General features: G+C 43.4%; 1 protein-coding gene across 1 annotated transcript in view; it reads right to left on the bottom strand.

Annotated features, from left to right (window-relative positions):
• LOC109923651 (nitric oxide synthase, brain-like) overlaps positions 1 to 18,732 on the bottom strand; it is a 96,151-nt gene that overhangs the window by 35,598 nt on the left and 41,821 nt on the right. Inside the window, exons 12-17 of the mRNA XM_048604962.1 lie at positions 17,549 to 17,634; positions 16,946 to 17,090; positions 14,715 to 14,819; positions 14,169 to 14,227; positions 12,700 to 12,810; positions 5,966 to 6,140 (exon numbers count right to left, since the gene is read on the bottom strand). Of these exons, the coding sequence (XP_048460919.1) occupies positions 5,966 to 6,140; positions 12,700 to 12,810; positions 14,169 to 14,227; positions 14,715 to 14,819; positions 16,946 to 17,090; positions 17,549 to 17,634 (681 nt within the window). The remainder of the gene's footprint in view (positions 1 to 5,965; positions 6,141 to 12,699; positions 12,811 to 14,168; positions 14,228 to 14,714; positions 14,820 to 16,945; positions 17,091 to 17,548; positions 17,635 to 18,732) is intronic.

The raw sequence follows: 18,732 nt of genomic DNA, 5'->3' as shown, positions 1-18,732 counted from the left end.
GCCCCCAGCTTGGAAAGGGGCTACAGTTAGTACTGCTTTGTCAAAACATTTGAATGCACAGCATGCAGATAGAAAAAATTTCATTAAAGCCAAAGTCTCAGAAAGAATTTGGTGAGTCTTTAGGTACAAGGTAAGGCCATCGGACACCAGTTTCAATCTGGGAAATATTGTTTTGTGTAAGAGACAGGCCTTAGAGAATAGAGATGTTTGGGTGTTATTGGCAAAGACAGAACAACAATAATTTTATATTGTGGAAACCTGTTTCAAGATTCTGAAGGAGTTATATAAAATCGAGAAGTCAAGTATGTCTCATAACCAAATGTTGCACAGTTAGGAGGATCAAACTACCACTATTGACAGTTTATCTGATGATGGACAAATTCTAATACTAGGGGACATGCAGTTAAGTTTAGCAGGGGGAAGTTCAAAGGAGATGTGAGGGGCAAGTTTTTTTTTTAAAAACAGAGTGATGGGAGTCTGAAATGCACTGCCTGGGTGGTCATGGAGGCAGATACGATATGGGCATTTAAGGGACTTTTAGATAAGTACATGAATATGCAAGGAATGGAGGGATATGGTTCAATGTCAGGCAGAAGGGATTAGTTTCATACTCATGTTTGGTGTCATGTTCAGCACAAAATCAGGGGACAAAGGGCCCATTCCTGTGCTGCACGGTTCTATGTTCTATGATTAATTCTGTTGCTCACTATGAGTCCATTAATCCCAAAGGATAACTGCCAAAAGAAGGCACCAAAGTCAAATATTTACTAGAAAAGGGGCAAGGCAAAGGAGGAGTGCAACTGTTAAAGGTAGAGGAGAGAAGGCCGCTGGAAAATATAAAAGCCAAATGAATGTGCAGGAAGAGGGACAGGAGATTAGGCCAATAGATTGGGAACATAAAGTATTGAGGTGGAAGGGAGGAAAATGTAGTGGATGCCCAAACAGTGGATCTGGGAGTGAACATTAAATCACATACCATTGGAAGGAATCCTATTAATAGCACAAACCAGAAATATCATCAGGAGCTGAAGTCCTCAAGGAGCAGAAGCCATGTGATAGGGAAGTTTTAGTGGCCATGAACAAAGTAGAAGACAAGTTAATAAAAAAATGCTAAACAACAAGAACTACAAAGCTGGAGAGAATTTGGAATATACATGAGAGACAAACAGCTATACCTTATAAGTGGATATGCACTAACGCTCTTCTCATTTCAGGTTCTTTTGACAACCTTGAATGGAAATTCTTCCATCACACTCTCAGATAGTTCATTCCAGACCCTAAACACTCACTTTGTATATCTCCTTGTGCCTCCATTTGTTCATTCACCAATTGCCTTACATCTGTGCCGTCTAGATCTGGAGTCTTCCACCAATGGGAACAGTTTATCTTTATCTACTCTGTCCAGACCCCACATGATTTTGAACATCTTGATCAAATCTGTCTCAACCTTTGCTTCTCCACCGAAAACAGTCCCAGCTTTTGCAGTCCATCAACATAACAGAAGTTCTTCATAGGAGAATGGTTTTCATGAATCTTTTCCACATCCTCCCTTAAGCCTTCATGTCCTTCCGTAAATCCCAAATCGGGACGCAATTCTCTAGTTGAGACTGAAACAGTTTTATTTTGAAACAGGCTTAGCACAACTTTGGCATTTGTACTCTCCCACACCATGGGAGATGGGAAGCAAGACATTTTTGGAATACTACATTCAATTCTGGTCACTGTGCTATAGGAAAGTTGTTGTAAAACTTAAGAGTGCAGAAAAGATTTACGTGCATGTTACCGGGGTTGGAGGATTTGAGCTATAGGGAGAGGCTGAATAGGCTGGGGCTATTCTGAGGTGTCAGAGGCTGAGAGGTGATCTTATAGAGGTTTATAAAATCATAGAGGGCATGGATAGACTGAATAGTCAAGGTCTTTTTCCCAGGGCAGGGGAGTCCAAAACTAGAGGGCATAGGTTTACAGTAGAGGGGAAAGGTTTAAAAGGGACCTAACAGGTGACTTTTTCATGCAGAGGGTCATGAGAGAGTATGAACTGCCAGAGGAAGGGGTGGAGGTCAGTAAAATTACAACATTTAAAAGGCATCTGGATGGGTACAAGAATCGGGAAGGTTTAAAAGGGATATGGGACTAGAATAATTTAGGATAGCTGGTCGGCATAGATGAGATGGTCCAAAGGGCCTGTTTGTGCTGCATAACTCTATGACTATATGTTTGATTCTGGGGTTTGGACCTTCCACTGACATGAACCTAAAACTGTCACTGTGATTTGCCACACCAGAGCCCTCCAGTGAGTTTGCCAGGATGCAGGAATGGAGGCAGACTGACTGTGAAAGGATCATGAAGGACACCTGTGAATATTAATTGTCACAGGAAGAACTGGATCATTAGCTGGAAAGGAAGAAAGTTCAGGCTTAAGGGGAAATGGTACAAGAGTGGTTCAAGGTGAGTTGCAACTTCAGTGGGATGGCACAGAGATTATATGCTGAATGACCTCCTTCCCCTAACTGTTCTACCTCTCTATCTCAACTTGGCCAATATTCTGTCAGATCTTCTTCCCCAGTAAACACTGACATCAAGTTCACAGTAAAGATTTCAGTCTTGCCTGGCACATCCATGTATTTCTCACCATTTGCTCGCCATCACCTTCTTGAGGGAGGCTAGGATCAGGAAATAAATGCTGACCAGGCAGCAGCACCCACATCCATGAGTGTATATAAAAAATTCCCCTCAAGCTCTTCCCAGCTTCTTACAACCTGGTTACTATTTATCTTCTGAAAGAACATTTTTCAATTCAAACTGATGTTAGCTCCCATTCTATTTTCAGATTCTTTGTCTGTACCAGTTGTCTTTTTTTTTTGTTCACCTCCTCTCTTGACCTATGGTATTTGACCAGTTCCCACTTGAACAACTCACTTGCTATGCAGCACACACCCTCTTGTTTTGTTTCTTCATCCTCTAAGTACACCTCACTAGCCAAAGAGCTTTCAGTGCCCTCTCGGACCTGCTTGTTGGAATGGGAGCTGTATCTGAAATAGCTCTTCTTCACAGACCACCAACAGTTCTTTGGCTGCATTCAGAGCTGTCTTGTGATTGAGGCCTTTGTCTCCAATCTCTTGTTGTGAGTAACTGTTTTATATTGAGATCATGGCCTTGACGGAATCCTGGCTCAGTATGATGACACCTTCTCCCAGAATCAAGTTTTGTGTCTGGCTACAACTTTCTCTTCTCACTTTACTGAGACTGTGACACTGGTCGTGTGGTGTTGCTCTCTGGGCCACAGCATGATTGGACTTCCTCCAGCACTTTTTCTTCCTTGGAGCATTTGTTTTCTTTCACTCCTCTCGCCCCTCTTCATAATGCTCATTCTCTGCTGGCCCCACAACATGAGAAAAATATTCCTATTGAGATAGTTTCACCGTTTCCCTCCCTCAGCCTCAGCAACTACTCACTTTTCAGCTTCAATAATTTTAACCTCATATGAGCCATCAGCTTCTCATTTCACCGAGCTCACTGCCTCTTATTCTCCTTTATCTCTTCCTCATGCAAACAAGCCACCTCTGATCATTTTCTTATATCAATCTACACATATTACCCTTTCATTTTCCAACCAGATCTCCTTCTGTACCTGCCAATGGAAAGAAAAACTATTCCCCAATTCACCATCAATTCCACTTTCAAAATCTCAGCTCTTGATCCTCTGTCCCTTGCTTCCCTCAACTTTTCTGCCATGGATTTACTCAATCACACCTTCACGTTCACCTTGGAGTTCCTGGACCCCAATAAACCCATTATCTCCTCACTCATGCTGCCTGTTCCCTCTGGTAAAGGCCTCATTTGTTCTGCCAAGACAAAGGAGAATGGATATGGAGGATACCTGGAGGAACCATAGCACAAGCAGAAGCACGGAAATGTGGGTACACATGTGAACCCTGGCCAAAAACTGTAAACCTAGAGGAATTAAACAAATCATACTGTAACTGTCTGTCCTGGCTGTCTGTGTACATGCACGTTAAAGATTGAGACTGAGGAGGAAAAGGCAAGGGTGATGGAGGGAAATAGCAACAAGGAAAAGGTGATAGAGGAGGAATGCGTGAGGTAGTAAGAGAGGATGAGGGAGATAGAGAGAGTAAAGGAGATGGAGAGGGAAATGGAGCTGGCTGAACTATTGGGTCATCTCTGTTAAAACTGATCATTATTCCAGGATTTTCCTGGAATGCAGGGATAAGCCTCAGCTTCTTATCCTGACTGCAAACTATTAAGCCCCTCTCCTTATCCCCTTCACTCTCAATTCCAACAACATTTGGGTGGAGCTCATGGGCTGTGTCACTGAGATGGAGAGAATCCAATCAACATCCTCTGCCAGAACCATCCCTTCTGGTAGACTGCCTGATCCAACTTCCTTCAACACTGTCCCTAACACATACCTAAGCTCATATCATTCTCTAGTTTCTCTCATATCTCCTGTCCTGCCGTCCCTGAGCTCATCCTGTCCATGAGATTAAACCTCCCCACAAACCCCACCCTGATCCTAATCCTACCAAATTACTGATCACCAGCTTCTGTTCCTGACCTCTATTAACTTTTATTCATTTGTGGGACGTGGGCATTGCTGGCTGGTCAGCTTTTATTCCCCAGCCTTGGTCGCCCTTGAGAAGATAGTGATGAGCTACCTTCCTGAACAGACTTCGGGGCAGCATGGTGGCTCCATGGTTAGCACTGCTGCCTCACAGCACCGGGGACTCAGGTTCGATCCCACTCTTGGTCAACGGTCTGTGTGGAGTTTGCGCATTCTCCGTGTCTGCGTAGGTTTCCTTCGGGTGCTCTGGTTTCCTCCCACAATCCAAAGATGTGCAGGCTAGGTGAATTGGCCATGCTAAATTGCCTGTAGTGTTCGGGGATGTTGACATTAGGTGGGTTATAGGGGACGGGTCTGGCTGGGATCCTCAGAGCCAGTGTGGACTTGTTGGACTGAAGGGCCTGTTTCTACTCTGTAGGGGATCTAAGAATGGTCTAAGCTGCAGTCTCTCTGTTGTGGGTTGACCCACAATGCTCCTCTGAAGGGAATTCCAGGACTTTGACCCAGCAGCAGTGAAGGAATGGTGATAACTTTCCAAGTCAGCATGATGACTGACTTGGAGGGAACGTGCAGGTGTTGGTGTTCCCATGTATCTGCTGTCCCTCTAGGTGGAAGTGGTCATGGGTTTGGAAAGTGCTATCTGAGGATCTTTGGTGAACTTGAAGTAGAAACTTCTGCTACTGAATGGTGGATACTTGTGGATATGGAGCCAATCAAGCAGGCTGCTTTGTCCTGGATGTGTCAAGCTTCTCAAGTATTGTTGGAACTGGACTCATCCAGGTAAGTAAAGAATATCCCAACACACTCCCAACTTGTGCTTTGTAGATGTTGAAAAAGCTTTGGTGGCTCAGGTGGTGAGTTACTCGCCACAGTATTCCTACGCTGTAACCTGCTTTTATAGCCATTGTATTTATTTGGCAAGTCCAGTTGAGTTTCTGGACAATAGTAACTCCAAGGATGTTGATAACCCTAAGGATAAACTCATAATAAACAGCTCTCTCCTTTTACATGTTGACCCTTTCTTAGATACATCTTTATCACCTCCTTCATCCCAAACAAATTGACTGTCCATCTTTCCATCCTGGCAAACACCGTCCCATCTCCAAACTCTGTCCTCTCCACTGCCTTTGAAGACATGGTCATTTCCCAAACGCCTTACAAATTTTCCAAGAATTCCACATCAGCTCTCCTCCAAACCATCCTGACAAGGGCGGGAAGAAATTTCCCCTTCTCCATGGCATTTGCCAGTCTGCAACATTTCAGCCAATGCATAACGAAATATCAGGGAGCAATGTTTCCAGAGGTAGAAAGGAGATGTGACCAACAGACAGAATAGATTGACTGAGAGGCGGGAATGAAAGAGGTTGTTAGTTCAGTCAATGAAACCTTGAAAACATTCTTGGACCATAGCTGGAATTGATCGTCTTGTCCACACAGCTCATCTCCTTCTGCCATAGTCAAAATTCTTTGAGCTCCCAACTCCTCCAGTTTTGTGTCGATGGCACGGGCAAAAGCACAGAAATGTCGGTACACACGTGAACCCAGGCCAAAAACTGCAAACCTATAGGAATAAAACACAATCAAACTGTAACTCTGTCCTGGCCGACTCTATCTGCAGCTTGAGGATCGAGAGAGAGAAGGAAGTGATGGAGGAGAAGGGTGAAATAGTAGGAAAGCAAAAGAGAGGAAAGGGTGAGGGAGCAGGAAAGCAAAGGGAGAAGGAGAGGGAAAAGGAGAATGTGAGGGAGGAGGAAAGGGTGAGGGAGTAATAAAGCGAAAGGGAGGGAGAGGGAGCAGAAAAAGTTGAGGGAGGAGGATGGTGTGAGGGAAGAGAAGGGGTTTAGGGAGTAGAAGGTGAGGGAGATGGAAATAATGAGGGAGATAAACAGTGCTGGGGAGGAGGAGAGAGGGAGGAGAAGTGAGCTAATTTAGAGGGAGAGGAAAATAGGCGGGGTAAGGGAAGAGGGGAAAGCGAGAGAGATGGAGAGGGTGAGGGAAGTGGAAAGAGTAAGGAAGGATGAGAAGGCAAAAGAAATGGAATTGGAGAGGGTGAGGGAGAAGGAAAGCGCGAGGAAGGAGGAGAAGGTGAGGAGACAGAGAGGGCAAGAGAAAAGGTGAAGACAAAGGTAGATAAAAGGGCAAAAGAGAGGAGAGGGTGAAGAAGGAGGAGAGAGCTAGAGAGATGGAGATAGTGAGTGAGATGGAGAGGGTGGAGGTGGAGGAGAAGGTGAGGGAGATGGAGAGGGCAAGGGAGATGAAGGAGGAAAGGCCAAAGGAGATGGTGAGGGCAACGGAGAGCAGATGGAGACCTCGTGGTAGATGGAGGTGAGGCAAGATGGAGAGGAGAGGAGGTGAAAGACGACTGTGTTCTGTTTTAGAGACATGGCTCAGTCTTGCTACACCTGACTGTGCCTTTCTCAATTTGCCAGATAGACCATTTGGTGTCCTCGGGCAAGGGAAGGAGCAGGTGGGGTTTGACTCCTGATCAGTGTGGTGCTCAAATGTAGCAATCCTGGCAAGTTACTGTTCCCTGGGCCTAGAAAGGGAGATGGGGATGGAAAGGTGGGGGAGGAGGAGAGGATGACTGAGATAGAAGCAGCACAGGAGATGGAAAAGGTGAGGGAAATGGAGAGGAAAAGGGAGATTGAGCTAGAGATGGACAGGGAGAGGGATAGGAAGATAAAGATGGAGAGAAAGGGGGAGAAAGAGGGAGAATTAGTTCCCACATTTGCGGATATTAATTTTTTTCCCTCCTGCCGCTGTTCCACTCTTTCAATTCTGCATACATCATTCTCCTCAGGGTCAAACATTGACCTCTGACTTTATAAACTACCACTCAATCTCCAATACATCCCTCCCTTCCTTCTCCTCAACTCCCGCTTCCCGCTCCAACCCGCTTCCTCGTCAACTCCCGCTTCCTCGCTCCAACCCCCCCAACCCGCCCGCCCCCCCGCCGCCCCCGCCCCCTGCCCGCCCCCGCCGCCCCCGCCACCCCCCAGCCCCCGCATATTCTGACATCTGTCAAATGTGTTCTGATCTTTCCGGAAATAGCATCCTTGAATCCCTTCAATCAAGTTTCTGCCCCGACCCTGTTCCAGAACAGCTCTTGAAAGTCATAAATTACAACATTTATGTCAAACTTTAAATGGCTTTCCTTCGCCAACTGTTTATAACCTGCCTCACTATGCAAATCTCTACTTTGATCTATCAAGAGAACTTCAGACTATTGAGTGGTGGGTCTGGGAGGGGTAGGATACATGTAAAGGCAGATTTAGAAATTTATTGAGAATGGACAAGGTATTAGCATAGGAGATTGATTAGCTCAGTTGGCTGGACAGCTGTTTTGCTATGGAGAGTGACGCTGTCAGCCCAGGTTCATTTCCTGTACTAACCGATGTCATCATGAAGGTCCCACTTTCCTTGATCTCGGAGGCTTTGTGACCCTCAGGTTAAACCACCACCAGTTATCTCTCTCTCATGAGAGCGCAGTCCTATGGTCCTCTGGGACTACTGAAACTTTACCCAGTGCAGTATAAGTGGCAAGGAGAACAGGAGTGTGACAGGAAGGTACCAGTGTACAGACATAAGAGGACATTATCAAATAGGATCAGAGCATATATAAATGGTCAAAACAGAAAACTGAGGACTCTTAAATTAGAAAGCAAACAATATCATCAGGTCCTGGACATCTCTGCAGGAGTCCCAGGCTCAACTGTCTTCAGCTGCCTCAATGACTTTCCTTCCATCATAAGGTCAGAAGTGGAGGTGTTTTCTGGTGATTGCAAAATGATCAGCATCATCTGTGATTCCTGAGATACTGAAGCAGTCCATATCCAAATGTAACAGAACTGGTCAATATTCTTCAGGGCAATGAGGGGTGGGCAATAAATGCTAACCTAGCAACAATGCGCACATTCCATGAATAAAATAAAATAAACTTGCAGGCTTGCTTGATAAGTAGCAAGTAAAGTAATACTGGCCATTCCTTCACTGTAGCTGAGTCAAAGTCATGGAACTCCCTCTATAACGTAAAGGTAGATGTTCTTATACCACATGGACTGCAGCAGTTCAAGAAGGCAGCTCATTACGTCTCTTTTACAGCAACCAGGAAATAAATGCTTGCCTGATCAGTGATATACAGGTCCCATAAACAAATGTTTTTTTTAAAAATCATACAATGGTGGAATGAATTAAGAGCAGAAATAGAAATTAATGGTTTTGATAGGATATCTTTTACAGAATCATGACAGCAATCTAACCAAGGTTGGAAACTAAAGAGTCAGGGACAATTTTGGAATGGTGGAGGTGACCATGGAGGTAGAGCAGCTCAATTAATAAAAGATGACATCAGCGCAGTGCTGAGAAATTGTCTTTGTTCAGGAGGGCAAGATGTAGAATCAATTTCGTGGAGATCAGAAGTGGCAATGAAAGCAGTGACTGATGGGAGTAGTGTGCGGGTACCTTCAGTGGTAACAGAACATATTTCAAGAAATAACAGGGGCTTGTAATAAAGAAAAGAATGCAATAATGTGTGATTTTAATCTTCAATTAGATTTGACAAATCAAACTGGTAGTGTAGAATGGAGGATAAGTTCATAGAGTAGTTTGGGAACAATTTATTAGAACAGTACATTCTGCAATTAATCAGGGAACAGGCTATTTCAACCTGGTAATGTATAGAGAGACAGGATTAAGTAATGATTTCATACGAAAGGATCCTCAAGATGAGAGTGATCATAACATGAAAGTTTCACATTCAGTCTCAGACTAAGAAACAGAAGCCTGAAATTATTTTCTTAAATGTAAATTAAGGTATTTCAACGGTATGAAAAGATTGGCCGAAGTGGGAAAAATAGGTTAAAAAGATACTCTTTACTCAGAGTAGTAAGGGCGTGGAATGCCCTGCCTGCAAAAGTAGTAGACTCACCAACTTTAAGGGCATTTAAATGGTCATTGGATAAACATATGGATGATAATGGAATAGTTTAGGTTAGATGGGCTTCAGATTGGTTACACAGGTTGGCGCAACATCGAGGGCCGAAGGGCCTGTACTGCGCTGTAATGTTCTATGTTCTATGTTCTATGACGGTAGAGAAACAGACATTTATGGGGATATTTCATAACTCAGAGGTATATTCTATTGATGAGGAAAAACTGCAGAAGGTCATCTGTGTCAAACTAAGGGAGTTAAGGATGGCACCAAATCAAAAAGAGAGAGTGTGTAAAATTTCTGTGAAAATTATTGGTTTACTAGAAGCTTAAACATTTAGAAACCAACAAAGGATGATGAACAAAATAAAAAAAAAGGGAAAAAAGTACATAGAGATAATTAACATGAGTTCCTTACAGAATGAGACTGAAGAATAGATAGCAGTAATGAAATATCGCAGTAATTTTGAACAGGTTTTTAGTTGCTGTCTTCATACTAGATGACAAAAAAAAATCCCAAGACCAGTACAAAAATCAAGAGGCAAATGCCAGAAGAGTTTTTAAAACAATCACAGATCACTAAAGGAAAAATAAAGAAACTGAATTGGACTTAAAATCGAAAGTCCCTGGATCTTATGGTCTGAATCCTTGGATCTTAAAGTAATTGGTTTCAGAGATAGTGGATGCATTGGCTGTAATCTTTCAAAATTAATTAGATTTTGGAAAGGGTCCAATAGATTGTAAAACTGGAAATATAACATCTCTATTCAAGGAGGGAGACAAAAATCAGCAAACTATCAGTCAGTTATCTTAAGATCTGTCCTAGAGAAGGTACTAACATCCAATATCAAGGAAAGAGAAGCTGGGCATTTAGAAAATAATAATGCAATTGGACAGAGTAAATTTGGTTCTGTGAAAAGGAATTCAACTTTGACCAGTTTATTAGAGTTGTTTGAGATGGGACAAGAAATATTCATGCAGGGGATTCTCTGGATGTAAATGGTATTTGGAAATCGAAAAGAGTTTTGAACATACAAACATGCGAGTGTACGGACATTTGAGTTAAGAGCAGGAATTTTTTTTGGTCCCTCAGCCTACTTTGCTTATACTAAGATCATGGCTGGGTGTTCATTCCTTGTGTTTTGAAAGTCAACAACAATGCTTGGCCACACGTCCTGCAAGTAACAGTCCTGGAACTTTATAACAGATTAAGATGGGACGTCCACTGCTGTTTAACAGGAGGTTAGGCCTCTGAAGCTACTGGGAAATCAAAGGATCACTGATCATTTGTCCAGACAGTGCCTTTGGGAGCTGTGGCCATTTCTGGGATTGCAAGTACTGAACCACATACCCCAAACCATGCAAATTCACCACAAAGCCTAACCTCACTCAACCCTACACCTGGTCTACCCAGGAGGCCTGACCAGCCCTGTACCACAATCAATATTCCAACTTTTCTCCACCCATAATTCTGCACCCCAAACTTCTGCCTCCTCATCCACCTAAATCTCCTCTCTACCCATATCCAATTCCCCAACCCAACCCAAAACTGCCACCTATCCTGAACCCAAACAAAAATCTCCAATGTCCTCAACCAAGCACATATCTATCTTCCCCTCCTCTCCAGTGTCATGCTGAGATCATCCTATCTCCTGACAAGTGCCTATTGGCTCAGTTTCCCTCAGAGTTCAAACATTGTGGGTTCTATTAGTGATGTAGACATGGGTTCAAATCTTGCTCAAATTATAAGAGGCATAGATAGTGTATATCGGAACAAACATTTTCCCCTTGATGGAGGGATCAATGACAAGGGGGCACAGATTTAAGCCAAGGGGGCAAAAGGTTTAGAGGAGGTCATCATAGAATCCCTACAGTGTGGTAACAGGCCCTTTGCCCAACAAGTCCACACCGACCCTCACAGCATCCCACCCAGACCCAACCCCCTATAACCCAACTAATCTACACATCCCTGAACACTGAGCAATTTAGCTTGGCCAATCCACCTAGCCTGCACATCTTTGGACTGGGGGAGGAAATCCTCGCAGGCACAGGAAGAATGTGCACACTCCAGAGGGTGGAATTGAACCCGGGTTCCTAGCACTGTGACACAGCAGTGCTAACCACTGAGCCACCATGCCGCCCCTGCTCAGAAATTGATAATCAATGCGCTGCTTGGCACGGGTGGAGATGTGAAGAAAAACCTTTTCATGCAGAGGGTGGTGGGAATCTGGAACTCTGACTGTAAATGTGGGAAAGACAGAAATCCTAATAATTTAAGAAATATTCAGATGTGCAACTGTGATGGCAAGGCATACAAGGCTGTGGGCCAAGTGCTGAAAAATAGGATTAGACTGGTTAGCTGTCGGGGCCTTTTTCTGTGCGCTATGACTATGCGACAACAAAGAAAGTATGTGCTCTTACTGAGCCAATAGTGGGATGTCTGGTCAAGAGGTCTCCATCCTTGTGAATTATTGGTAGAGCAGGTAATTCTCCATGAGTAGTTCTCTAACCCAATGTTACAATCATATTCAAATATGTTTGTAAATACAATTACTGTATGTAACTTGGCTTCAATCCTGCCAACTGAATACATTCCCTTCAAATTTAATTAGGAACTTCTGGAAAATGCAATACATTCCCTGCTGCTAAAATAATTTGGGTTCTTTTCTCTGGGTGTCTTAGATTCCTTGTGTGACTGTCAGTTACACAATTTCACGAAGAAATATATTTCTCACTGAATGTCTCAAAGTGACTTACAGCCAATGAGGGACTTTTTCAGGTGTAGTCACTATTGAGATGTAGGAAACTTGGCAGCCATTATGCACACAGCAACATCTCACAAACAGCAATGAGACAACGATCTACTTCTTGGGATATTGATGGAGAGATAAACACTGACCTGGACATGGAGTGGGTGGGGGGCGCTATCATGTTGCTGTCTTTGAAAGGATCGGCCTGGCAGTTTTTACAACAATCCAAGAAAACAGACTGGACCTTGGTTTACATCTCACCAAGGAGATTGTACCACCAACAGTGCAGCACTCTCTCAACATTTCACTGGGGTATCAGCCTGAATGTATGTCTTCAAGCCTTGGAGTGGGACTTGAACTGAGAACCGTGTAACTTTTTAGATGAGTGACAACTGGCTAAGCCACACCTGACACTACAGACAGCATTTATAATCTCCCTACCGTACACTTGCTAATGGTCCTGTGCTTTCCAAACTATTCTCCTCAGCAACTGTCCCAATGCACGCTTCAAAATCATCTTCAGATAAACTGTTAAACCGAGCTCTGTAACTCCTGAAAGAGAGAAAATAAATACTCAAAAACAAGTAGAAGAACGGCATTATACAGCAACTATGACATGCATTTAGATTCATACACACAGAAACATGTATCTGCAAATATCTTATTGAAAGAAACAGATTTTTGTATGTACATCCACCTTTCCTCCACACAGACTCGTCATCCCTATCTCTCATACTGTACACACACACTCTCTATTCTTCCCACATGCACACTCCATTATTTCTCATCTCTCTCTCTCATACATACTCTTCTTCATCTCTTTTGCATACTCTACATCTCTCACATGCACACTCTCCACCTCTGACACATTCTCCATCTCTCATTCAAACACACTTGAAAACATACAAACAGAAATACAGACATACAATTTTTGTTTTTGAAAATTCGTGTCCTTTCTTTCAAACACCTCCTTCATTTTGCACTGCCTCAATTTGCCTCACTTTGTATTTTATGTAGCCACTGATTCTATAGAATATTGGAGGTTCCTATTGTTCTGGTCTCTGGACTATAGCTCTTTAATTGCTCTACCTTTGGCAGCTGTGTTTTCATCCGCCTGAGACTGAGCTGGAGAATTCCCTTCCAAAGTCTCTCAGTGGTGCATTCCTCAGAGACACTGCTCCAATCTCATCACTTTGCTACAATTCAAACACTTAATGATGCTCAGTTAATAGCTGCCCGAGAAAAAAAAAGGGAGAAAGCAGGACTTTCCAATGTCCTAAAGTGAGGGTGTTCCTGGTGACTGGGAGAGAGGGGTTTCCCAATGTCCGAGTGTAAGAGCGTTCCCAGAATTGGAAGGGAGAGAGTTCCTGGTGTCCGGGAGTGAAAGGTTTCTCAGTATTCAGTAGTGAGGGTGTTCTCATGGAGGGCCCAGACTCCCGGACATTCTGGGAAAGCTGAACCATTTAACAGTGATGTTAGAAAGAAATCCTTCATGCACAGGAGCAGGGAAACTGAGTCAGAAGGACAACTGAAAATGTCAATGCAGATTACCATTTGATCAGGAAATGAAAAATCAGAGTCTTTGGTGCAAGGGTAATGTCCTAGCCTCTGGACCATAAGGTCTAGTTTCAGGACCTACCTGCCCAGGTGATGAAGCATGTGAATTAAAACTAATTCTGAAGATGCACGGACACTGCTGGGTAGGCGGAGGTAAACCATGGACAATCTGTACACTGGAGCATGTGAAAGGTAAAAAAGGTCCTCTCATCCTATCTCAGTGTCAGTTGGCTACCACTGGCTGGGAGGTCAATCTGCTGAGGTTTGGTGTTTCTGTGATCCAATCTAATGTGTGTTCTGGAACAGTGCAGTCAGATCATCAACACAGCTCCATGTGAAGTCCAGCTACTCACTTTGCCTGCTCCAAACTGGAATTTGGATCTGCCATCTCCATTAAAAGGTCAGCAAAATGCTGCAAATGAGAGAGGACAGTTAATGCACAGACTGATAGGAGGAACACATCAGAAACATTGCCGAACATCTGTCCCACACCTGAAATGCGGGAGAGGGGACCAGTTCCAGCAGGTGACTGCCCTACATCCAGATTATCAAATTACACTGTCTGAGGGTATGCTCAATTCTGGCCTATTCGTGATTCCCTCCCAGTGTATGTGTCATGTTGGACTATCAATGACTGTCCCAGTGTGTGGTTACTCCTGGACTATTAGTAACAGTGTCCCAATGTGTGCTCAATCCTGGACTGTCATTGACACTGTCCCAGCGTGTACTCCATGTTGGACCATCAATGATATGTCTCAGCATGTGTTCTATTCCGGACCACCAGTGACACTGTTCCAATGTGTACTCAATCCCAGACTATCAGAGCTAATGTCCAACTATGTGCTCCATCCTTGGGCTATGAGTGACAGTGTGCCAGTGGTGATTGGTGGTAATTGTACCTGGCCATTCTCAGGTGGGTCGCCATTTCCAAAAGTGCTGGTAACAGAGAGAACTAAGGATTCGTGTTGAAGATTAACGATGTCATACTCATCCATGCACATAACCTGCCGGAGAAGATGTCAGATGAACAGAGAGAGAGAAACAGTGAGAGGAAGGTTAATCAAGAGAGCTACCGATGAAGATGGTGGTACGCAATTACAACAGCTCCACGTACTGTTTACACACCTGTCCTTCTTTCAGTCAGCTCTTCCTTCTTTCATCTGTAAATCCCTTAATTCCAACCTTCATTCCATCTCTCCATTCCTCCCTCCTTATCCTTCCTATCAACATTAATCCCTTCTTCCGATGCCATGACCCTCAGTGGCTCTATCCCTCCCTTCTTCTAGCTTTGTCTTTCCATTCAACCTATTGCTTGTTGTTTCATCTGTACATACAGTCCTCAGTCTGTTCATACACCCATTTTTCTCTGTTCCTGAATCCTGAATACATCCATCATCTTTTCTTCATCCTTATTTCCAGCATTTAATTCCTCCATTCAAGAACATAAAAATTTAGGAGTAAAAGTGGACCATTTGGCCCTTCAAACCTGTTCTACCATTCACTAAGTCTGTAGCTCATCTGTTTATGTTCAAAATTGCACATGCAAGCCATGCCCTGATACCCCGATTCTCTTCCCTAATAAGAGCCTTTTTACCTCCATCTTAAAAATATTTACTGACTCCCATCTCTACAACTTTTGAGTCTGAGTTCCAAAGTTGCTCAACTTTGAGAAAAAAATTCTCAACTGTGCTGAGAGCGTGATCCCTAATTTTTAAAATCAGTGCTCCTAATTCTGGACTCCTCTCTCAAAATTAGGTATTATGGATGTCTCATCACAACACATACTGCAGCAGTTCAAAAGGCTGATCACCAATATTTTCCAGGGCAATTATGGCTGGGCAGTAAGTCCTGACTCAGTGAAGCCCACAGCCCCTGAATGAATAAAAACAAACTTTTCCACTTTCATCTTCTCAGGACCAATCAAGAATTAGTAAACTTCAATCAAAACATCCCTTATTCTTCTGAGAAACAGTGGAAACAAGCCCAATTTGTCCATCTCCTCATATGCCAACGAACTCATTCCAGGAATCAATATAGTAAATCTCCTCTGAGCCATTTACCTTGTTCTTTAGATAAGAAATTCAAAACTACAGTAATCTCACCAATGCTTTATATAATTGAGGCACAATGTCCTTATTTTTAAGACACATTCCTCTTGCAATGAAGGTTAGCATTCCACTGGCCCTCATTTGCTGTACCCGCATAATCTTTTCTTGAGTCATTCACTAGAATGCCTGGATCCCTCTGCATTCCAGAATTATGCAATCATTCTCCAACTAAGTAATATTGTGCACTTTTAAAACTTTCTGCACAAGCGAATAACTTGCCCTTTGTCGCACATTGTAATTCATCTTCGTTTTTATCAACTGGCTCAACCGATCCATATACAACTTCCCCTGTTACCTTCAAAACTTAATTTCCTAACTTTCTTTGGGTTATTTGACGACAATTTAGCCACCATGATTTCATTCACCTCATCTAGGCCATTGATTGCAAACAGTTGAGGCCCCCGTACAGATCCCTGAGGGACTCCATATATCACGTCCTGTCAATCAGATAAATGCCAATTCATACATTCTGTTATCTGCCAGCCATCCAATTTTCTACCCATGTTAATCTGTTACCCCGACACCATGAGATCCTACTGTGCACAAAAATCTTCTGTTGAACCTTTCCCAATGCCTTCTGGAAATCCATGTACAACACAATGGGCTTTCCGTTATTGACAGCGCATGTTACTCTTTCAATGAATTCCAATAAATTGGTGAAACGGGAGTTGCCTTTCAAATGGCCACTTTGAGTTTTTCTAAACGTACAGGGATACACTTCTTAATGATTGATTCCAACAGCTTCCTCACCACAGATGTCAAGCTAACTCACCCATAGTTTCCTGTTTTGTGACTTACCCTCTTGAAAAGAGGGGCTCAGTTTGCTGCTCATCACCAATCCATTTCTCCCTCCAACCATTCTTTGGTTATTTTCATGCTAAAATCAGTGCATTGCTAGAATTATAGCTGTTATAATTTGTATAGTCAATGCATGCACTGAATACTTACGGTAATTGTCATTAAGATAAATGATACCAGTATAACCTTAGGCCTCTACTTTACTGAACCACACAGATACTCACCTTTGGGTCAAAGGCCTTCTTAAATATTTCACACAACTTCCGGGCGAAAGTCTCTGATTTGCCGGTTTCTGTGGCATAGAGAATTGTCACTTTTATCCGTTTGGCCATGGCTCGGGACATCAGCTTGGTGGAGAATGTCACAGCCCTGTCAGATAGTACAAGGAGAATAGAGGTCACAACAAAAACCACCAGACAGCATCTTTCAAAACCATACCCATTAGTCTCTTGTGTCACTGCGTACCCATATGGCACACCCCTCTCAACAATAAACATTTGGTGTGAGTTCCTACAAGTCCAATTTGAGCAAATGTGAATTTGATCAACCTTAGTGTCAAACTAGAAGAAGATTTATTGAATAAATAATCTTACTTCAAATGCATTATAGCAACTATCTACATTCTGAATCTGAAGTGCATGTAACTACAGAGACTTTTAGGAGCAGACTAGCCCCAGGTCTCCTACAAACTCCTCCTTTATCCTGACAAAGTCCTTATAACATTATTACACTGAGTGCTGGTTACTGCATTTGATCAAGTCCATTTCAAACTCATATACAGCAGCCACTTCCCTCTAGCAAGCCTCACCATTACCCTTCCATCTTACTTTGCAAGTTCCTTGAATCCAATTGTGCGTTTTTTCAAAGGGAACCCATCGCTTTCTTTCCAAGCGTGTGTTTTCCAGGGATCTAACTGCAAGATTAAAAATAAGTGTGTCAACTTTTTGTTATTTTCCCACAATGAGAAATTTTAGGATTGCTGGGAAATGATACTAGACATCGTCAGGGCATTCACCATTGATGGTACCAGTAATAGTGCCAGGATGAATGCCAACTGCCACTGCAGGAGTACAAGGAAAGACACAGTCAAGGAGGTGGCACTGCTATGGTCCATGCCAGGTCCTCAGCTCAGGGTCACTGTTGGTACCATTGCTGAGGCCAATACAGGTAGTATGTCTAATGCCAAGGTCAGAGCTATTGTTAGTGCCAACTCCACACCTAGATTCTGCTCATTAGTCCTATTCTGATCAATCATTGGTGCTGTGACCTGTGCCTCCCAACCCTTGATCTGAACCCCCGATTCTCAATCTTGATACTCTAACCCTCGACTTGTGTTCCCTAATCCTTAATATGTCCCACTTAACCCTTGATTCCTGCCTCTGGACCCTCGATTTGTGGCCCCTTACTCAAAATACATGTCATTTGACCCTCTTACTATGCACACACCCTGTATTCCACTTGACCTGTGCCTCCCTGACCCTTGATCTGTACCCTGAACCTTGGTTTGTTGTCCTGAATCTCATCATATGCCCGCTGACCCTCAGTGACCTTTGGTATGTGACTCCTGGCCCTCGATGCAGGCCTGAGCATCAACACTTGACACCTTACCCTCAGTCCTTGATCCCAACTGTTGTCAGTTAGCCCATCCCTGACACAAGAATTGTGATCCTTGACCTTCAATTAATGACCTTGACTCTCAACCTGTGAGCCCTGATTCTCAATATCTGCAACTGACTCTGACTGCAGGTTTTAGATGTAGGATCCCAAATCTACGGCCTCAATCTTTTCATCTTTGCCACCCACCCCTGATTTCCAACCTGTGGCCCCTGTACCCTTCATCTGGGTGCCTGGCCCTTGACCCCATTAATTAATACATAGGATAGTGTTGACGTTCGTTGGCTCGCCAAGCTGGTTTGTTGTTCCGCAGACATTTTGTTACCATGCTGGGTAACATCATCAGTGCAGCCTCTGATGAAGCGTCGGTGTGTTTTCCCGCCTGGTTTTTAAACTC

Source organism: Rhincodon typus, chromosome 14 (genome assembly GCF_021869965.1).
Source record: "Rhincodon typus isolate 14 chromosome 14, sRhiTyp1.1, whole genome shotgun sequence".
NCBI classification, from domain to species: domain Eukaryota; kingdom Metazoa; phylum Chordata; class Chondrichthyes; order Orectolobiformes; family Rhincodontidae; genus Rhincodon; species Rhincodon typus.
This window is presented reverse-complemented; position numbering and strand designations above follow the sequence as displayed.